This window comes from Micrasema longulum, unplaced genomic scaffold (assembly GCF_059751315.1).
Source record: "Micrasema longulum isolate JH-2025_06_02 unplaced genomic scaffold, ASM5975131v1 h1tg000776l, whole genome shotgun sequence".
Lineage (NCBI taxonomy): Eukaryota > Metazoa > Arthropoda > Insecta > Trichoptera > Brachycentridae > Micrasema > Micrasema longulum.
Genome location: NW_028277969.1, coordinates 108,586 through 131,217, shown reverse-complemented (window position 1 = coordinate 131,217; position 22,632 = coordinate 108,586). Strand labels below are relative to the sequence as shown.

The 22,632-nt window shown below is 33.6% G+C and overlaps 3 protein-coding genes across 3 annotated transcripts in view; 2 read left to right on the top strand and 1 right to left on the bottom strand.

Moving 5' to 3' along the window:
- The first annotated feature begins 4,768 nt into the window (after positions 1-4,768).
- On the top strand, positions 4,769-17,145 carry car (vacuolar protein sorting-associated protein 33A). The gene is made up of 8 exons (XM_088230514.1): positions 4,769-5,015; positions 5,096-5,481; positions 8,277-8,551; positions 8,819-8,982; positions 12,859-13,029; positions 13,494-13,805; positions 14,929-15,055; positions 16,529-17,145. The coding sequence occupies exons 1-8, from the start codon at positions 4,914-4,916 to the stop codon at positions 16,816-16,818; spliced, it is 1,827 nt and encodes a 608-aa protein (XP_088086640.1). The 5' UTR covers positions 4,769-4,913; the 3' UTR covers positions 16,819-17,145.
- Positions 17,146-17,862: 717 nt separating this feature from the next.
- Exo84 (exocyst complex component Exo84) lies at positions 17,863-22,229 on the bottom strand. The gene is made up of 2 exons (XM_088230513.1): positions 20,919-22,229; positions 17,863-18,099 (listed from the first exon to the last, which is right to left on the bottom strand). The coding sequence occupies exons 1-2, from the start codon at positions 22,062-22,064 to the stop codon at positions 18,001-18,003; spliced, it is 1,245 nt and encodes a 414-aa protein (XP_088086639.1). The 5' UTR covers positions 22,065-22,229; the 3' UTR covers positions 17,863-18,000.
- Tao (Serine/threonine-protein kinase Tao) overlaps positions 22,213-22,632 on the top strand; it is a 32,841-nt gene continuing 32,421 nt past the window's right edge. The window contains 1 exon segment of the mRNA XM_088230512.1: positions 22,213-22,455. The gene's annotated coding sequence lies outside the window, so the exon portion shown is untranslated.

Here is a 22,632-nt window from a genome sequence, read left to right as displayed (position 1 = left end):
ATTCTGTAACTAACCCACCTAATTACATCCTAACACTATTTTACCAATTCCATTTCAATCCCAAGAAAAATTTATTTTCCCGCAGAGTGGTTTCAGACTGAAATAAATTGCAAACCCTAGCTAAAGCCTGTCCATTCCGTTTCAATCAACTAGTTAAAAAACCGTTTAGGAAGGTTGAAGAACGCAAACAAAAAGCAAAACAAGAAATATACGCGCACTGGCAAAGGTTGCCTTACTATAGAAATAATAATATCTTAAAACCCAAAAAAGGGTACCTAATTAAAAGTTTATTAAATTTGAAAAAAAAAAAAATCTTTCTTATTGATTTTTTTATTTTTTATTAAATAAATATTTACGTTCGTTGCGGGCCATTGTCAGCTAATTGAAATAGAATTAAGAATAGTCCAAAAGGAGCGTAGAATCATATTTGAATACATCGAACTGTGTCCAATAATTCCCCCACTATGCCCAATTTCACTGCGCGCATTCGCGAGGTCGTAGCGTAATGTTGCCTGATGGGAAAAAAATAATCATAACACAAATGTAAGGTAAAAAAAGGCAACCTGTTAATTTCTCTAAAATGTTATTGTGCACGTGGAAATATTGATTGACACAACAGAGTAGATAAGGAAAGGGTCATTTGATAAGAGTAATTGAATTAATGAACTTTAAACTTAAAATATAAAACAAATTTTATTTTACATAAAACGGATATTTTTATATCATGTTAAATAATATTTGATGTTTTGAAGATAATGTCGGTCAAATTTCCAGAACAGAGTTGTTTAATCCGAGATCCAATTTTCATTCATTCTCTTATTAGATGAGCAAAGTAGGGTAAAAAAAATTACTACCCTGGCAACACTAAAGAAATTTCCATTTTGTTTCTTCGACAATCTGACAGATGGAAAAATAATTCAATTTTTAAGTAATACATTTGTTACATACACATTCATTTGCTAATTACACATGAAATGTGATTGCATCCTGTTTCTTTAAGACCCTAGCAGTATTTTACACTTTAAAAGGAAACAACACGACATAATTGAATTCAAATCAGGAGTTGCGTACTGAGCGACGTCTACAAAGAAACTAATGGGTCAAAACAATAATAACAGGAATAATTTAAAAAATATATATTTATAGATGACAACCATGAAGTTTCGCATAAATAAATTGTCTATGTTTTTATGAATGTATGTATGTGCATGCGCATGGGTGTATGTACGTGTGTGTGTATGTACATGTGTATATATGTGTATATTTATATATACATGTGTGTATATATGTGTATGTCTGTATGTATATGAATCAAAATGTGTATCCGAATAAGTTTATATTTTGTTTGTCTGTGCTCTATATTAATTTGTTAAGTATTATAATATATTAAAATGTAATTGCCTAGCTTGGAACGGGGTATGTACCCTTGTTAGCTGGGCAAAGTGAATATGGAATTGTATTTTGATAAAAAGTGTGAATAAATAAATAGAAAAAAAAAAATTAAAAAAAAAACGTAAACCTACTCATTCATGAGTAGTTGAGTCGCCTTCTGTTTGATGTGCGTATGCGGTTTCTGGACTATTCTTAATTCTATGTACTCAGTATTAGAAAATGAGAATCAATTTCGACTAGAATGATATTATAAAAGACATTTTAGCTCACCTAACATTATTCTACAAAATAAAACATTTTTTATTTGTAGTTAGAAAATGTATAGGTACAGCATTGTGTTTTAATATAATAACGCTAAAGAGCCGCCCGTATGGACAAAAATCATTCTACGATTATAAATCACGAAGTCAATACTCCGTTATGCGCCTGTTACTAAAACAAAAATTTGCAACGCTTTTATTCTATGCAATAGAGCGAAATGGCGCCTCTACACGTGTAGCAAATTATTACTCTGGGGGTGCAACTTACATGTAAAACGTATTTCCTCTATTTAACTTCTTAAATGCACCCTCACTATTTTTACTTGTGATTTTACATATAATTTTAAGTTATTTTTAAATACAATTTTAAATATTCTTTTGTACTTATTCTGTGGTTTGCGTTTTTATTCAAACATTTTAACAAGAGTCGATGCATTTTTTAAAAATAAATTAAAATATAAATGTATTGATAATGATAACGTCGTAAATGGCTGAAAAATCATTTATATAATATAATATCGTTGGGTTTTTGACACAAGTTGTCATAAAAAAATCGTTGTTTAAAAAGTAAATATATTAATATATTCCGTTTTATATAAATAAAAACAAAAATATTGTTAAGGAGTGGACGAGGTATAAAAAATACCTCGTCCAAGGAGGAAGAAAATTTAGAGTGGACTGTATTGTTAGGGAAGGAAGGTTGCGCAACTCCACTAACCTGCTGATGATGAGGCGTGACGTGTGATGGAACCTGGCTGGTGAAGCTGGTGGTCGTGAAACGCTGGCACAGGTTGCATTGAACTGACGGTCTAAATAGCCGCTGGTACAGCTCGCTTGGTGAAAGATTTGTTAAGCACTTTTCTTGGTTGAGGTTCGATTGGTACCTACTACAATGTTAATGTTGTTGCCGGCACTCACACGTAGAATTATTGTTGCATGGAGTGCGCTAGGAAATGGAAAGGACAGGTGGGTAGATATAGTTTAAGTTGAGAGTTGGTCGGAACAATTTTTTTATAATAGTTAACTCGCAGTTTTATTTGAATTGTTGATATGGGATGAGCAATTTCTTACAACTACTATAATATAGTTGCCAACTTGTGCCAGAAACCCGACAATTATGTTACTCTCCTGTAAAGTTGCGATTTACGACATTGCCACTTATAGATCCAATGCACATTTTTTTTGTTTCTAAATATTACCTGTATTATTACGTAAAAACATAATAAACACAACAAACATTGATCAAATCTGTAAGAATTATGAAAAACTTTTTTTTATGTTTTTCTCGTGGATAAAAAATATATCTGTTATAAAAGTGTACATAAAATAATAAAAAAAAACTAATAAATGACAATTAATTTAATTTTTATTTAATAATTTCATTTCATTTTTTGAGCACCAAGAAACCAACAAAAAAACATTTTTTATTCCAGAAATAAATAATCATGATTTATTTTTGATTGGTTGTTTATGATTGTAAAAATTGGGTTGTGTTCATAAACACTATCTGATGGCTGAATGGAATGTAATAAATCTAACTTCAAATTTATCATCGAAATAAAAGACGAGTGATGAGATCCAAACATTGGGAGTAACCAATGACCAGTTTCATCGCTTTCGTAACATCTTCGGTACTGGTAGCTTTGTTATAAAATTCAATGTATTTATACAATAACACCAAAGGATAAGTATGGATTGAAAATTCAATATTATACAACGGAAATTAAATTGAATTATTTTTGTCTGAACTACCTTTTAACAAAGTGCTGTGGGGAAAATACAAGAGTTGACTTAGCTATAGTGTTCTTTTAATTAGTTTAAATGCATAAATATAGTCTCGTGGCTCAGGTTTTTATTGTTCCATCCTACGACGAATGAAAAGTAAAGAATAAAAAAAATACCAGAGTTATTGCAACGGGTATAGTTACGAGGAACAGATATGGATTAGCTTTATTGATTGAGAAATTTCAAATCGGGTTTATTTTTTTAATCTATTCATTGCAATAATTTCAAGTTCAACTAATATTTATGATCTTTAGAATAAATATGAATTATCAAAGATTTTTTTCCCCAATTGTGGATTCAAGTATCACTGGTCTTTTATTTCTATAATAAATTAAAGCCCATTTCTTCCAAGAATATTCAATAACAAACTTGAATAGTCCATCGATTTATTTTATGAAAGATTTTCGGACAGCAACTAATGTATGTTGGTAAATGGTGTAATAAGGTATATAAAAAAATCAAACGTAGCAGGTTTCTGAAAAAAATATATTATAGTGGAAAGTTTCAAATCGTTTTTGAAAAAATAAAAAAAGGTGAATTGACAAAATTCCTTTTTTGATAAATAAAGAATAAAAAATAGGTCACGTGTTGCTAATAGTGATTTAATATATTTATAATTTGCCCTGCAGGGCGTACTACTCTGCCTTAGGAAATCCTTAATTTATTTTATTGTTTTATAAATTAAGGAAAAAAAATATAATTAATTAAAATGTTATTTTTATTATTTGTCACTGTCCCATCATATGAATAACATTTAAATTTAGTTTAAATCGCATAATAATTTGGTAGTCAGATAGCAAAAGGGACCATGTGTAAACTTTTCGGTTGTCTAGTTTTCAACCGTTTTAATAATTATTTCAGTTTAAAAAAATTGATTTTTTTTTAAAACATGATCATTTAAAATGTTTATCAATTATTGAAAAGTTATTGTAAAATATTTTTGTTTGTGGATTAAAGTCTTGAAATTAAGTCTTATTTCAGCTCTCCTGAATATTTTTGAAAATTACAGATAGTCCCTTCTGCCATTTGACTACCAAATTGTGTTCTGAGATTTCAATTGGTGTAAATTCAACGACCGAAATATGAATAAACTTGTTGAACAAGGTTTCAAATACAGTTGGAGCCTATGCAATTTACTATTAAGCACTTGTGTGCATAGGGTTCTATGTTCATGTTTAGGTATATTCTAAAATGGTAAATATACATCCAATGTATTTATTTTTTCACATTTATTATATTTAATTAAATTATATAATATAATAATTAAAAAAGACCATGAGAAATTTTCTTTGTAATGTTTGACACCTCTGAGATATGAGGAAGTCATTTGTAGTTTACTTCACTCTAGTATTCACAGCGTATATGAACGTAACAAAAATGTCATTACTGTCAGTGGTGTCAATACTGTCAATTCGTTTTTGAGTTTAATCTGTCTTCTGTCATTGGATTAGTCAACATCAAATTGAAAATCAGAAAATGACTACCCATTTATCAGGAGGGCGTCTAAATGTTGCTTTACTTCAAGAAACATGCAGAAAAGAGTTTCTGAATCTTTTGCAAACGTGCGAAGGCCCAAAAGTGCGTAAAAAGTCCTTAAATAAATCATTTTGTCGTTACATGAATGTTGTATAGAAATAATGTATTTTCTTTATTTGCAGGTTATGATTTGGGATGAATGGCTTGCTGGACCTGTCGGTTTAGTAGCTCAGTACTCCCTCCTGTGCGAACATGATGTTGTAAACATGTTTCCTCTCAAACCTGGCGTCACTCCGCCAGCGAATGTTAAGCATATTATATTTGTCACCCGCCCAAAGATAAGTCTAGTCGACATTGTTGCCGACAATATTTTCGCCGCAACCAATTCCCATTCTGGTCCGAAGAAAGAGTTTCATTTGATTTTTGTCCCTAGGAAAAGTGATTTGTGCATAAAACATCTAACAAACAGACGTGTTTTTGGCAGTTTAACAACAATCGAAGAGTTTAAATGTGATTTGTATCCATTTGATAGTGATGTCTTGTCCCTTGAACTTGAAAACGATTTCAGGTATTTAATTCCACCATATTCCAGTATCCCTTGTGACCAGTGTAGTATCGCAGACTTACAGATAGAGGTCCAAGGTTCGAACCCCACTCTACTTCGACTTGATTCCCATTTCTTATTGTTAGTTATTTACAAATCGTTGAAAATGGCCATTTCTTTTGATAAAAATTATTCATATTTTGTGCAATGTGATAGGTACAGGAAATGAAAGATGAGTGTAAAAAAAAAAAAGTTTTGAGATAAAACGTTTTTAAGTTTTCAAACCTATTTTTTTTGTACATATTTTTATTTAAGAAGGTAAACATGAACAGAAAACATAAAAGGAAAAATAATGAAACCCACTAAACCGCAAAACCGGCTTGTCAGCAGGTTTCTTATTTTTCCTTTACAAAGAAAAACATTAGAGAAATTAAACAAATTTAAAAAGTAATATAAACATTATTAATAACTAAAAGCATATGTATTTTTTACACAAAATTTAAATAGATGACTGTTAACATAAAAAAATAATCAATATAACCTTGTTACATATTAGCCATTAAATTATTTTTTTCTTAAAAGTTTTGTTTTTGATTTACACAAATATTTTCATTTTGGGGCCATCAATGATTATTTTATATTAGTTGTAAATAACCATATAAAAAATTGGTATCAAGATGTGGAAGAGTGAGGATGGAACCTCAAACCACTTGTCTGTGAGTCCGTGACACTACCATGGGACCATGACTTATCTTTGTTGAAGAGATGGAAATTAATGTTTAAAATAAATCATCAAGTGTCTCTAATGTTTATGAATATATAAGAACAAAAATATTGTACAACAATAATTGATATTTTCGTATTAACAAAAATATAAAATACATTTTTTTTTTTTTAAATCCCTTTTACAGTTTATTCAATATAGAATTTTAAATTTCCGTCGACCAAATTATTATATTTTTAAAAATATTTTTTACTTTTAAATTCCTTTTTTAGCATTTTCACAAACGTTCAGATGCATAATGTGATTTTCTGGATTATTGTGTCGTTCGCACTTTTTTCTTATGTTTTGAATTCCATTGAAGCATCCATCATCAGGGTTAATGTAATTTGTGTACAAACAATACTCTTTCAGTAATCAGCCGCTCGATTATCCGACAACTACTATAATCCGCCATTGTTTTTACTAGTTGAAAGTAAAAAATCAGCTCTATAATTTGCCAGTATTTGTATGTCGGATTCAGTAATCCGCCACGTTCCTATAGATTCGAGCACCGAGCTTTGTAAACCTTGGCGCTCAGATTTGGCTAAATAATCAATAAACCTAGTTTATAATTGTATGTAATTTTATAAATAATTTGCATTAATTAAACTGTAAGATGCTAGTACAAATTCCTCTGTAAAAACTATTCCTACTATACACGACACCTCGCCGTGTGTATAGTTGAACTGTAGATAGGGGTGGCTCTGTAGCTGCTGTAGTCCGGCTATCTCAGATAAGAAAGACTTCTCTGGCTGGGTCGGCGGTGATATCCTCCAAGAAGGGCAGGCGGCGGAGTCGAAAGCGGAGAGGGCGTAATTTCAATAAAACACGCTTAGTCTTGATTTATACACAAATTTATTCACAAAAAACACACAGGTTCTATTAAATTATTTGCACCGTGTCGCTGTTGGACAGGGTACGGGACAGCATACATAAGCCGCAGGAGAGAGCGAGAGGGGGTCGGGCTGCCCCGGATTAACTCGTAGAACGCTCTCTCATTGGCTGGACATTTTTATATTTTATTTTTACATCAGTATTTTAAAGTCAAATAACACCCTTGGTCAAAATTTTACATAAAAATGAAGTATGTATTTATCATCCCCATGTCCCAATTAATACATAAATAACACGGGAAAAGATCCTACATACTGATTAAAAGGGTGACTTAGTGATTTTAGTGGGATTTAGTGAGGCCTAGTACCTCATAATCCTATACATATTTATGGCTAAAGTTTCGATATTCTAACGTCTGCCCCCGCAAGTGACATAATTAATCGTCTTTATTAAAGGGGCAGCTTATTAGATTACAAAATCGAGACCACTAGCCGAAATAAGCACGAAAAAACACTGGTGCCGGCCACTCTGATTGAAGGCGCCACGTGTAGCCCTAGCCACGATTCGCAAAGCTTCAGCTGCCATCGGGTCTAATGATTTCTCGACGCTCAGTCGAGCATTTTTCCTCGTGCAGAAACCTCCGTCTATGAGCCCCAACAAGGGCCGCTAGGTTTGATGATGTTTTTAAATGATCGGCACTTGCCGCCGCATTTCGCCTTTTTTTCCATACGAGCGGCGATGTCCGATACAATTACAAAACATTTATTTTAAATTTGGCCATATTTTGTATGTGTATATTATAATCCGCCATTTTCACTATTTAAATACTTTCCTGATTTTTAGGGTGGTGGATTACTGAGAGAGTACTGTATTTATATAACCTTATGTAACCCTAATGATAGACTCTGTAATGTGATCGAAAACAACAGAAAAGAGTGCAAACGAGACAGCAAAATAACCAAAAAAATAATATTTTTATTTTATGATAAAACTCCATGGTTTATCATTTAATAAAAAATATCAAATATTATTTTTTATTGCCAAAATTGTAAAACTAAACCAAGATGTTTGATATTTAAAAAAATAAATTAGTATACAATATTATCTAATTTTCAATTTTATTTATTTATTTTATTGGGTAAACAAACAGTATATGCATAAATAATGACAATTTCTTTGTACATCAGTGTCGGACACTCATTATGTTTATGCCTTATTTTAGAGATTTTCAATTGGAAGGAGACTCCACTTGCCTGTACCAATCGGCTCTTGCGATCCGCAGGATCCAACAACTGTATGGAACAATACCAAAAGTCCTCGGTAAAGGACAATGCGCAAAACAGGTCTGGGACTTGATGTGTCGACTGGCTAAGGAAGAACAGGCCATCGGTCCAAAAGGGCCATCCCAGGGAAGTGTGGATGTCCTGTTGCTGTTGGATAGATCGATAGACTTGACCAGTGTTTTATCTACGCAATTGACTTACGAGGGATTGATAGGTAAAAAAACATTCAGTTCAATGCCACTAAATAAAGTATATTTATATTTAAAACATAATAAATACTTACATACTTAATTTGTTGAAATAAATAAAGTATGTACCAGTTTTCTACTTCAAACCTCAATAACTTTGCAGATTTATTATTTTAACATTACCCGATTTTCTGTTTTTTTCCTTTTTTTATGAACAAATTTGCTAAAAATCCCAGGGCAATAATATATACATATATATATGCGCATATATAATTAAATCGTCTTAATTGCAGATGAACTATTCGGAATAAAAAGTACAAAAGCCCAGTTTCCCGCTATGAAGTTTTTAAACCCCGATGAACAAAATTCTGGGGCTTCTGCAGCAGAGAAAAAAAATATCATTTTAAATTCAGGCGAAGAGTTGTTCGCAGAACTTAGAGACAAAAATTTTACAGCCGTGAGTTTTTTACAATTTTGTTTTTTAATGAAAGAAATATTACCATTCTTATAATTTACCCAAATATTTTAATTTTGGTGGCCATTTTTAATGAGTTGTAAATAACTCACTCTTAGAAAATAGAAATCGTATTGGGGTAGAGTGGGGTTCGAGCCTCGGACATCTGATCCGTGAGTCCGCAACACTAGCCACGGGACCACAACCCGATTCATTTAGATAGCTGTAATTGAAATCAAAGATCAAACCGTGTCTGCTTGTCCATCGGGTGTCATTTATTTACAAATGGCGTCCTCAAATTTGGATCACGCCACCATTAATACAATTACCAAATTAATGTTGTCAGTCCATTTAAGTTTGCTAGAGTTCCTGTGCATAAAATGTTTGACAGGCGCTGTGGCATAGTAGGTTGGACGGCCAACTGTGAAACTGTTTTTTTTTTTCTACAAAATAGGTGATTTTCGCTGTAATATTTTTAGTCCCTTGCTGGATCTAAAGTGTGAGACTGATCATTTTGCCTCCGTGAATTAAACAATTAAGATACTCTACATCAGAGTAGAGATAAAAGAAACATTTGCGTTCTTGTGATTTTCCCAAACATTTCAATTTTGGGGGACTATTTTAAATAAGTTGTAAATATCTTAATTTGTTGCAACAGAGAGGAAAAATTTTTTGAGATGGGATTATGGATGTCTAGGCATTTACAGGGCTTATGAGGAGGAAATCCAACCTGTCTATAAACATTTGGACATACTCAAAACATTGTTGATTAAACTAACCCGTATAAGAAAAAGTATAAAATTGAAAAATTGTTTTCAGGCATTGCCTACATCAATAAAGGTTTTAGCTCTTTTACTTCAAAAAAGTCAACAGATGGAAGAGTTGAAGAAATGTAGATGTTTAAACATAGGCAGAATCGTGAAATACTGGAAATAAAGCAATAATTTAATATTAGATACTAAAAACATTTTTGAATCAGCTAACTGGTAAAAGAAGTATAAAAATTGGAAAATTGTTTCAGGCATTGCCTAGTAGGTGAGTTGGCTCAACCAGGTGAATCTCACCTACATCAATAAAGGTTTCAGCTTTTTTACTTCAATATAGTGAACAGATGGAAGTGTTGAGGAAATGTATATGTTTAAACATAAGCATAATGGTGAATATTATAAAGTAGCCACTTAACCCCTTAACAAACTTTGGTAATATGTTTTTACCACTTGCCAAAGAAAAAAAATCTATATCATTGAATATAATGATGTAGGTATGAACGCATATAAATATTTTAAATATAATTTCAAAGTTCCCCAGACTCTTGCCCTATGGGTTAAACCACCCTAGAAAGGAAACCCAGCCTGTCTACAAACGTTTGTACATACTCAAAACATTTTTGATTTGTAAATAAATCAAGTTGTGGTAGAACGGAATGTGAACCACGGACTTCGAGTCTACGACACCAGCCACGGTACCACAATCTGATTCGTACTATGTAGATTTATTTTGACAATTACAATACAACAACGGCAACAAAAAACTGTGTTCATTTCCTCCTATAACCCGTTCAAACGTCTATTTCATCTGTGATATTTTATACGCACTAGAAAAATTGGTTCTTTGTTCCTTAATTTCGAACTTTTCTACTTTGTAGTTTTATATTAATTCTTTTTCAATCCGTGCCTCATGTCTTAGGATGGTGATTACGCCTGACTCCAGGCATGGCTCGTCTGCGGACAGTCTCCCTCCATCTGGAACGGTCTTGTGCTCTTCTATAGGCATTCGTCAGTGATGATTCTGATAACTCAGTGACTGTACCGCTCCATCTTGTCGGTTGACGTCCACGCGACCTTGTCCCTTCGACACTTCCCAGGAGAATAGTTTTCTCCAAACTATCAGAATCTCCCCTGGAAATATGCCCAATGAACTGCAGGATTCTTTTCTCGCACATGGATATCAGTCTTTCTCCTATGTCCAGTTCCTGGAGAATAGATGCATTTGTACGTCTGGCCGTCCACGGAATCTGCAGCACTCGCCGCCAACACCACATCTCAAAAGCTTCGATTTTTTTTTTAAGATTCCCTCAGTGTCCAACACTCAACACCATACATGAACACTGAAAAAACCAAGGCCTTCACCAGTCTCTTTTTGGTGTTAATGGTTATACTGCGATTCTTCCAGATCTTCACCAGCCGACTCATAGCACTTTTGGCAATACCAACACGTCGCCGTATTTCACCTTCGCACCCACCGCCATCGCTAATGAGAGAACCTAAACAAATGAAATTGTTGACTCTTTCTAAGTTGCGCAGTAAGGATAATGGCGCTACTTTATTAGCTCGATCAATGATCATAATCTTAGTTTTGCTCATATTCATTGAGAGTCCCAGATCTGAACTAGCAGCATCTATTCGGTCAATTAGTTCTTTCATTTCAATCTCTGACGATGCAATAAGTGTGGTGTCATCAGCATATCTTAGGTTGGATAACTTCCTTCCAATTGTGAACTTACTTGTCCAGCCGTTAAGTGCCTTTCGAATGATGTATTCACCATATATATTAAACAAGACGGGAGACAAAATGCAACCCTGTCTAACACCTTTTCGAACTGGGAAGTTATCTGATAGTTCGTTGTTAAAATTCACAATTGCTGAGCTTTTATTGTAAAGTGATTTTATCAGGCAAATAAGGTGTGCTGGTACCCCCATCTCATTGAGGACAACCCAAAATTTACTCCAATTTACACAGTCAAAAGCTTTTTTATAATCAATGAAACAGAGAAACACAAGTTTGTTGAATTCTCTGCTTTTCTTGATAATTTGCCTGACATTTAAAATCTGCTCACGCGTCCCCTTTCCCTTAACAAAACCTGTTTGCTCCTGTGGGATTTGCCAGTCAAGGAAGTATTTTAACCTCAAATGTAAAATATGCAGTACAATTTTACTTGCATGCGAGGTGAGTGCAATCATCCTATAGTTATCACATTTGGCCGTTGAACCCTTTTTGTGTAGTGGGATGAAAACGGATTCAGTCCAGTCTTTTGGCCATGTACCAGTTTTCCATATTAGATTACAAATTGTATGTATTGCCTGGTAACCTCGGTCTCCTAAATGTATAATTAATTCAGCTGGTATTTCATCTGATCCGACTGCTTTATTTAACTTAAGATATTTAATGGCATTTTCCACTTCACTTTTAGAAATATTGGGCTCTAGTTCATCATCAGAATTTAAAGAAGAGTTTAAATCTACCATATATCCGGGGTTACTGTAAAGGTCAGAACAATAATCTTTCCATCTATTTAATACAAGGGAGATTTCATTTAGGCATATACCATTCTCATCTTCTATGGTCCATGTTCTGCACTTGCGGTCACTAGTCAAAGTTCGGATTTTTCTAAATAGGTCTCTGGTTTCAAAACGAGAAGCGTGATTTTCTATTTTTGAGCAAATTTTGTTAATCATTTCCGTCTTGTCTTTTCTGCAAGATCTTTGTACGTGATTGTTTATTTCTGCGTACGCGTGTTTGTCTTCTTCTGAATTGATGCCATGTTGCTTAAGCTCTTTCCTTCTGTTAATGAGATCCCATGTCTGTTCAGTCAACCAATGTTTACGCTGTCTTGTCTGCTCAGATACACTACTTTCGGCTACTGCTGCACAATATTAATAAGAAGTAGTAATTAGCCGCGGCAATAAATTAAAGCTAATACTGGGTAAAATCACACAAAAAAAACCTTTTGAATCCGTGTCACCGTTTATTGTGGACAACGGGTCTGCATTGAAATAAACCATTAAAATATTACACATTTAACATCATCAATTCAGATTGGTATACAAAGAGAGTGTAGTAGAAGATAATTTATCTAAATGTTTTGATTTTTGCTTTCAGGTTGGACCTGCTCTATCCCGTAAAGCTAGACTTATTCATAATCAGTTGGGTGAAAGACACAACCAAAAGTCAGTGCAAGAAATGAAACAGTTTGTTGCACGACTACCAACCATGTTAGCTAATAAGCAGTCACTTGCAACACACACAGCCATTGCAGAATATATTAAAGAGGTTTGTTGATCTTTTAAAAACTGATATACAAAGTATTTAACGCCCAAGTATTTTTAGGGGTTAGGTTTAGTCAGAGGCATGAAAAATAAACATTTTCAATAAAAAGATTTGAACTGTTGTATAACGTTTTTTATTTAATACATGACTCGTACCAAGTGTTGACACTATATTTTTTGTAATTTTCACAATTTAAAAATATGTATATACAATTAACTAGCGTCATTTTTCCTCAAAACCCATTCAGAGGCCGCCATTTTACTCAAATTTACCATCAAATTATGTATACTTGAATCTAGTTTGTACTCTAATTTAGGTTAGATCTTTGATGTAACTTTTTGTCTGTATAATATGTTGATCAGATGTTAAGTTTTAGTTAAACTTTGCTTAGCCATTTATTCTACCAAGCAATGTTTAAAAAATATTTTTTTTCTAAAGTTTTCCATCTAATTTTCTTATTTTTTTAGATTACGGATAGTTTTGATTTCCACGATGGTCTGCAATGCGAAGAAGACTTCCTGAATTGTGTTGACACTGAGAAAGTGAGCAGTTATATCGAAGATCTTATAGCACAAAAGGCTCCCCTTACCAAAGTGTTGCGGCTCATCTGTCTGCAGTGTGTCACTGGATCCGGCCTTAAGCCTAAAACTCTCGAATTCTACAAGAGGGAAATAGTTCAAGTTTACGGACTCAACACCTGGCTGGGACTTTGCAATTTGGAGAAGACAAACATTTTGAAACCTCAATCTGGAACCAGGCACTACACAGTTTTGAGAAAGGTACCTATTTATTATAGAAATTAAATAAAATATTATTTAAAGTTTCATATTTATTACAGCAATTTACATTTAGTTTTATACATGTACCATAGATTTAATGCATTGTAAAAGCATACTTGCATATTTTTTACTTTTTGCTGGTGAGTCATCTAAACTGCCTAGCTAAAAATACCTTTCCCATTCAAAGACAGTAAATCGTTTTGTTTTTTTAATCAATTTTGATGGTTTTCCTGTTTTTATAATTAATATTTAATGGGAGATTAAATTGAAATACAATTGTAAAATGATGGATTATTAGGACCAGGTAATTATTAGGAAATGACAGTATGTGTTTTTTCGCCAAACTGTAATCGACATATTTTTTCATGGACATTAAATATGTCGAATTTCGTACCAAAAAAATAGTATTTGCAGGGAATTTTACTACATAACTTTTTTCAAAAAAATCTGCAGCTGAATCACATGGAATTCTTGCAGAGACTTACAGCGACCATGCTCTGTCAGAAATAACATGCAGATATTGGTTTGGGCGCTTTAAAAATAACGATTTTAATGTTGAAGATAAAGAATGCTATGGCTCCCTGAAAAAGTTTGAAAACGAAAAATTGGAAGCATTACTCGATGAAGACCCATGTCAAATGCAAAATGAACCGGCAGAATCATTATGAGTTGATCACACAACAGATGCCAAAGGTTAAAAAGTTTTAGGAATAATTCAAAAGCAAGAAAATTGGCTGCCGTATTCATACGGCATATTCAATTCATTGAAGCCGAGAGACGTTGATGGTATTCGTATGCTGCCAGAAAGATGGGAGAAAGTAGTCACTAGCGATAGCCAATTCTTTTGATGACATGATTTTTTTATTTTTTTTTTTAAATAAAGCAATAATTTTCACAAAAAAACAGCAATAACTTATTCAAGTCCCCAATTTCTATTTTGTTTAATTTTTCTCGTATTCGTTTTGAAACTAAAATTATATTATTAACATCTTAAATTTTATTGGTTGGTCGGAAGAAATTACCATTTGGCAATAAGCCCACCAATGTACAAAAAATTCAATAACTATTTTGTGCTTTTTATCATATGTGTAGAAGTAATTTATTAAATATTAATTTTTTTTAGGCTCTGAGACTAACTGTAGATGATTCTTCTGATACAGAAATGAAAGACAAGAGTTATTTGAACAGCACGTATACACCTGTGACATTTAAATTAGCTGAACATCTAGCGAAGAACAGAGGCTGGTTTGGTAGGTTAATTTACTATATTTTATATTTTTAAATAAATATTTGCGTTATGACTAACCCAAATATTTCCTTTATTAACAACTTGTAAATAACAGGTTATTTAAAAATGAGAATAAAGTTTTGGTAGGGTAGTGTTCAAATATCGGACCTCTGATCTGTGAGTTTGCGACGCTACCCGACTAAATATATTTATATTATTATTTTTCTCAGATAGGTCTCCCGACGTTTAGGCATCTATAAAGTATACATTTTTTAGTCCAAAATTACATTAAGTTTTCTTCATCTTTGGGAACAAGAAAAAGTCACAGGGAGCTAAGTCCCGTGAAGATGGTGGCTGGGTTTTTGTCAAAAAGTTGCAACAAGCCATTATCATTTTCGCTCTGGAAAAACATTCACCAATCATCTCAAAACGAGTATTACAAGTTTGTCTCTATAAAACCAACTATGCGTCCAAAATGGTCCAGGAATAAAAATAGTGTCTAATTTGTAATTCAAATATCTTCTATATTTTTTGGACAAACCTCGTACCATGTATTTGTTGAATTCCAATAAAGAATCAATTATTTCACACACAAAACTTTATTATTTATTTAGTTATTTCACAGTTTAGACCATAATATAAACATGATATTTATATTATCGACAGTAAAAAGGATAAATGACGGATTTACCTCTAAACTGTAGGTATCGGATGGTGACATTAAAAACTCTTATACATCGTCCATACAATCATTGTATTTATATCATACAAAATTATACTTATGTTTACTTGTTGTCATTTAGGTTTACATCAAAATCTGATTATGGTCTTATTCATAACACCTGTCGTACCTACATTGTTTTGAAATCAATTCAAAATATAAATTAATATCCTAATTTTTTTTTAAATCTTTGATCAACACTCCTTTTCACCATCCATTTTATGTATTGGTATATTAAATTTGTAAGGAGGGTAGAATTTTGTCGGTCTGAGTTTGAGTAACTGTGGTTTTTTAGCATTTGAAAATCAATACTTGGTTAGATTTGCACTGTTCGGCTGCCTTATCTATATTTTTCTGCAATGCTACCATTCTCAAAACATTTAATCATTATATTAGATGCACCTGAACTACCGAGCCCAGTAAAATTAAATATCCCTACTAGAAACAAATGACAAAACTTACTCTTTCATACCAATAACTATAGAACTAACTATGGTTTTCTTTCCCCTATGCCCAGAATTCTTATGTCTGCCAACAAACATACCAGTCTTGATTTCTTTGAGAACAAGTTGTCTTCTTTCAAACGATCACTGAATCAAATTCAATTATACACACCTCTCTCCCGCTTCCACTCCCACCAAATCTACCATATACCATTGTGTCTTTCTTCTTTTATAATAATTTTCTATGTATAAATATGTCTTTAAAAATGCCCATTGGGCGTATATATAAATAAATATCTCATTCATTAAATACTTAATGTTTTCTTCTCAGGCCTACAAGATGTTCTTGGATTGCTGCCCGGACCGACTATAGAAGAAATGCAAGTAATCCCTCACGGGCAGAATCGCCGCAACTCCATATCAAGTGATACAGCTTCCTCAAACGACGCTACTAAAGTTATTTTAGTCTTTTTCATTGGAGGGTGCACTTACAATGAAATATCTACCCTTAGAACGTATTCGCAACAAGAAGATTCCAATGTAGACTTTGTTATTATGACCACTAAATTAATTAACGGCAATTCATTTATTGAATCTCTTCTCGAACCACTACCTGTGTAGAGATACTTATTTTTATGTATGAGGTGTATCCAGAAAGTAAGTTCTGTTTGTATTTCTTGCCATCGCAGCGCTGCGGTCGCAGTTTTGCGCATGCATGGTACTTACCCTGACCTATTGAGAAGGAGTTGACACCATTATGAGTTAGCGGACTATTGTGTACGCGTCATGGTGCTTGTTTGAAATGCCGAATAAAATTGAAAATCCCGCCGCTTGTGAGATAAGGTCTGTAATTTGTTTCCTTAATGCGAACAACAGATATGTGAGGTGTACAGTAGTGATGCAACGGATGTGTCATAACAGAAGCAGAAATGGGAGCAGATGTAAAAAGTAAATTTTAGCAGAAACGGATGCGGAAGCAGAAGTGTAAATACTATGAAAAAAAAGTACAATTTTTTACAAATACAATATTGTTAATGTATTTAATATTCAAAATTAAGTAGTAGTAAGTTATATTTTATGAAAAGTAGTTTGGCCGCTTATACACCTAACAATCTGTTCCGGTGTTCTTCATATGTAAGACCAGCTCCGCTAAATAATTGCTCACTGGCAACGTTGCTGGGAGGAGCTGATAAATACTGAGGGATCCTCATGTAAAGGCAATCGTTTTTCTTTTTTGTACTCCTAAAGTTGTGACTGTGTCTCCAAATATAGAATGTCATTCTCGTTATTTGTAATCTAGTCTTGCTGGTCTTCATTCATACTTAACATGGATTCTAACATTTGTAATGATGAATTCATCATTGATGATGACGTGGATTGGACTTCATTCTCAATTTGAGTTGTGCACCTTTTGGGGAAGGTATGCCGTCATCACAAGTGGAACTAATGGACTCTCTGGTTCTGCTGATCGTCATATTTAATATTTTATACTCAACCTGCTCAGTACTGATGCTGGTGAAAAAATTAGATTTATCACGGATCTAAATACGTCGCAATTGTGTATTTGTTGCTTTGGTCAGTTCTCCAAATCTTGCACTTGAGTATTCATCACGTAATCTTCTTGCCAAGTTTTGAAATTGTTCTGAAGTATCAGGTTTTGTCTCTTCTTGGTGTAATGTGGTCACAAGAACTTGAATCAAGGGTATGACTGATGAAATACTCACTTGAAAATTACTTAAGTTTTTAGTAATTTCTTTAAAAGGTTTCATTAATTGCACAAATTTTAAAAGATTCAACTAGTCATCAAAGGAGATCATAGCGATTATATTTGCACTTATGCATAAGACAAGTAAATATTTGAGTTTTGAAAACCTTTCCACCATGTAAAATGTACTTTTCCAACTGAAAATAAAAGAAATTTATAATTCATTAATAGGTTTTCATTGGTGAATATTTATTCCCTACAAACAAAATTACTAAGTTTTTTCACAATATATTTATTTTTATGAATATGAACTTTTTTTCTTTAACCTGTCATATGGAACTTACTTTCTTAATATACATACCTCGTATATTGATTTAGGTAGTTTATTTTACAGAATTTTATGTAGAGATTCATTTTCATTATCATTTCCCTATCCGCACCCAGTGCTACATAGGGTACTAGCTTTGGTATGATACAGTTCTGTGTGTGAAATAGAACCAAAAGAAAAAAATAAATCAAAAACGAGATAAGTCTACCTCCTAGTGCAGTGGTTGGCGTGCTCATGTACCATGCTTGAGGTCCTGGGTTCGATTCCTGGCAGGATGGATGCGAAATATTAGTTTTAAAGGTGATTCTACACTGTGATACTTTATTGTTTCTGGGCTGGCGCCTAAAGCATAGGACTGATTACCTCAACCTTCCAAGTAACAAAAATTATCAAAATACACTGCAATTGGAGCACCAATGCAGTGCCCTATGCACCACTGAGTGTAAATAGGAATATTATGACTGGAACCTACCTTTATAAAAACAACAAAATGTATTACAATATTTGAGTTTGCCCAAATGTTTGTAGACAAAAGACTGGATTTCATGTAAATGCCTAGACTTCCATATTCCCTACTTTAAGGTATTCTCCATCCCTGTTGTAATTTGTTAACAAAATGTATCAGTAAGTTTCTTTCTTGTTCAAATATAAAAATGGGCGGCATTTTTATAATTAAAATTACAAAATATATTTCCATATATTTTTATTCGCCAACGTTCCATCCTTCATGAAACATAAAATTTTAACAAATTATGTCTATTTTTTTACTTGTATAATTTATTGTGATTTTTAGTACAGGGCCAACGAAGAATAATTAATAGAGGCTTGTCAATATAGTTTTTTCCTATGAAATACAGTAAAACTAATATTATCCGGATTGATGATTGCCAGATTTTAGTGCATTTGAAATCACATCAAAAACTTATTTAAACATGCCCAGCAAAAGGATGTGTTGTTAGTTTTTTGTAATATGTATAAATAAAGTTAATTGCACAATTAAATTTAAATTGAAAACATCTCCTTTATTTTTAATTTCCTGATAACAATTTTGATATTTGGCAATCTGGTTGACTGGAGTTCGGATAAACGGAGTTATACTGTAATTATATTTGTATGAAATTATGGATTAACGTCGTTGGTCCTATGTGACTGACAGATGCTGAAAATTCTATACAAATTCAAAGTGTCACAATTTTGAAGTAGAAATTTAAGTTAACTTTATTGACACATCAGTAAATCTTTTGCTTTATTGTAATCGAGGTCCTTGGCATGTTTGAGTGAAAGAAACAAATGAGCCCATTGCAGGTGAAGTGAACCAACTGACAAAATGGTTATACTGTTGTATTCAAATTTTGAACTCTTATTTTTTTTGCTTAACTGTTTTGATATTTTCAATTAACATGGATGTTTTGTACATAAAGAACCAGGAAAAATGGTATTTTATTATTATACTGATTATAGAAATGTAATATAAGCAATGAGTTTACTTCACCTTAAAAATATCAGTTAATTCACTTCACCTGAAATGAGCTCAAATGAAATAAAGAAAGGTTACAATGCTTATTAATAATAAATCATTTTTGTATCATTCCATCTAGTCTCTTAGAACTATGTATACTCTATTATATAGGTGTGTAACAAAATAATTTAATCGACTATAAAATTTGTAATAGGTACTTAGCAATAAGTAAAATATGTAATTTGTACATTTTTAAAGCAAATTAATAATAAAGATATGATCAATATAATGTTTTATTAACGCTAAAGATAATCACTCGAGTATTTAGTGACATTACTAGTGGCTTTCTTAGCACTTTTGGATGTGTTGATTCCATATTTATTAGCCAATGTTACAAGTTTCTCATTTTCATATCCTACTTCTTCGTGGTATTTTCTCAAAATCACAGGCAGTAATGTGTCTAAGATGAATTTGAAATTTTTCTGCGCATAGCTAGAATCGTTGCCGATAGATAACATTAAACGACCGTTGAAAATTCCGTGCACGCTGTCCCCCAAAGCGCCCATCATATCCTCTGTTACCATACGAAGCCCTTGACACTGTAACGTGAGAAGAGATTTGGCGAACCAAATTGTACTACTCGATAAATCAATCCACGTATCGTTGATGACATATTTAGCCAAAATTAAACCTAATTCTTGCATTTCATCGAGAAAACTTTTTACTCCCACTTTCGTATTCATATTTACAGGAGTCCATTTATCCTCGATAACTTTACTCTTCATCGAATCGACAATTTTATCTTTGTAGTCTTTTAGCGACTTCATAATGGAGTTGCGCAAAGAGCCGTCAAGCTGAAAGCAGAGATCTAATCCGAACTCTCTCATCAACAGGCATTGCTCTCTTAATATGACTACGCATTGCGCTACAGAGCTCAGTGTAGCGTTTGGAGTGAATATTTGTTTGACCATCTGATTCATCAGGACCCTTAGTTCCGCACTCGCCCATACAACAAGGGCGCTCATTTTGTCTTCGGGAAATCCAGCAATGAACTCCGTAATAACATCGGTCATCGTGCAGAAGAAAACTTCTCCGACCTGTTGAACATACGTGACAGTAGAACCTTCCAGCTGCACACTTTTGACGTGTACCTTCATGGTTTGGCTGCAAATAGCTAAAAATAAATCACAGGCTTGAGTGGTCATTTTTAACTTATTTAAAAGTCGTACTGGCTTTCGAGTCGATCTCAGGCCTCCGCGAGGCGTCCAATCAGGAGTAACTTGGAGCTCCTTAATGAGAACTTCAGTCAGGGTCTTGTGCCTCAAGGAAATTTTGCTTAATATCTCTTGTGTCATTGGTAGATTGACAAACTCTTCCAATTTGAGACTGTTTTCGGCTGACTGCATTAGATTGAAGGCTTTGTCAAAATGTCGCTCGACAATTAAGACATCGAGTTCTTCAGCGACGTCGATCAGCCAATCAGGCATGGCTACAGTTTCGCGCTGAGGACTTTCGTCTCCGAATCCACTCGTAGGAGAATCTGAAGAATCCGGTCTGCTTGTTGGTTTTTCGTGCGTACTTTCTCTCTTTGAAACTTCAGTTTGTTCCTGCTTCGAAAGATATGTTTTTTTTGCAATTTCAAATTTTTCCAGCCAGTCTTTCTTGCTGGTTAAATTGTTGCACTGAAATACTCGCGTGTCGGGGAAGGCGAGGAGTTTAAAAGCTTGCTTCACACTCCCGAGATCCTTGACATTAACTACGGCCATGCTGTTGATCGAATACACGGCTTGGAAGCGGTACCTCATTGGTCCTCTCCTGTTGGGGATCCAGGAAGTCAGCATCAAGCAATCGCTGAACAAATATGCGTGCATCCTTTGAAGAGAGGTGTGTTCCTCGGCATCCAACTCGAGAATATCGCCTTCGTGCAGTAATATCCTATCTGGTACATCCAGCAGACTCATACAGTTTTCTACCTTTTCAAAGATACTATTTAACTTCAGGTTTCTTTGTTCTTCTATCTTATCAGCTTCAGTGTCAACTCTTTCGGAGTTGATCGTGTGCGAAAGATTAGATTCTCCCAATATTGAAGTACTCGCTAAGGCTTGAAGTAAACTGCGTTGATCTGTCAGGAGATGAGATAGTTGATACATTTCGGCTTCGAGGTGTGAAATTTCCTTAGCAGTTTCGATAAACTGCATATAATTTTCGTAAACATTTTTCTTAAGTGAGTTCGCAGTGTCTTCCGAAACCGCTTGAATTTTCTGACGTTGCTGTTGCAACTCTTGTCCACCTACGCAGCTTCGCGCTAATTCCTTGACGTATTTATCTGGATTAAAATCCGAGGCTCCTATTTTCTTTAACAACGGGTCCGACATTTTATCGTTTTCACTTCAAAACCCGCTTCACTTTAACTTTATGACAGATAAGAAATGACACTGATTGATGTCACTTTAATGTTGCCAGAAGAAAATAAAAAATCTCCACATATTTTCGTACATTTGCGTAGTTCGCAATTTTATCGGCAGAGGTCATCAATGAAACTTATTCGGAAAGTCTGATGGATCTCCGAGTCAACGCCAGATAGCTTTTTATTTTGCAATTTTCTCGTCAAAATTATCTTTTCTACTAATATTTTATTAGTTCTGTAATCGGTGATTTTATGTACGTTTTATAACAATGTGAAAGTGTACTCCGTGTGTCGTGAAAACAGAAGATCTCAACATTGCGCACGATCTACAATCGCCATTTTGAGGCGAAATTTTGATGGTAAGTGCCAACTATTTTGTCATTATATTCATCTAAGCGCTAAAAACAATTACAGAAAAGTCCGCTAATTAACTCGTTATTTTGGGTTGACATTTTCCCGATTCGCGCCGCCGAAATACCGAGTTTATGCTCGCTCGGTGTACCGTTTTGGTTAGGAAAGTGAGAATGCATCGAGGT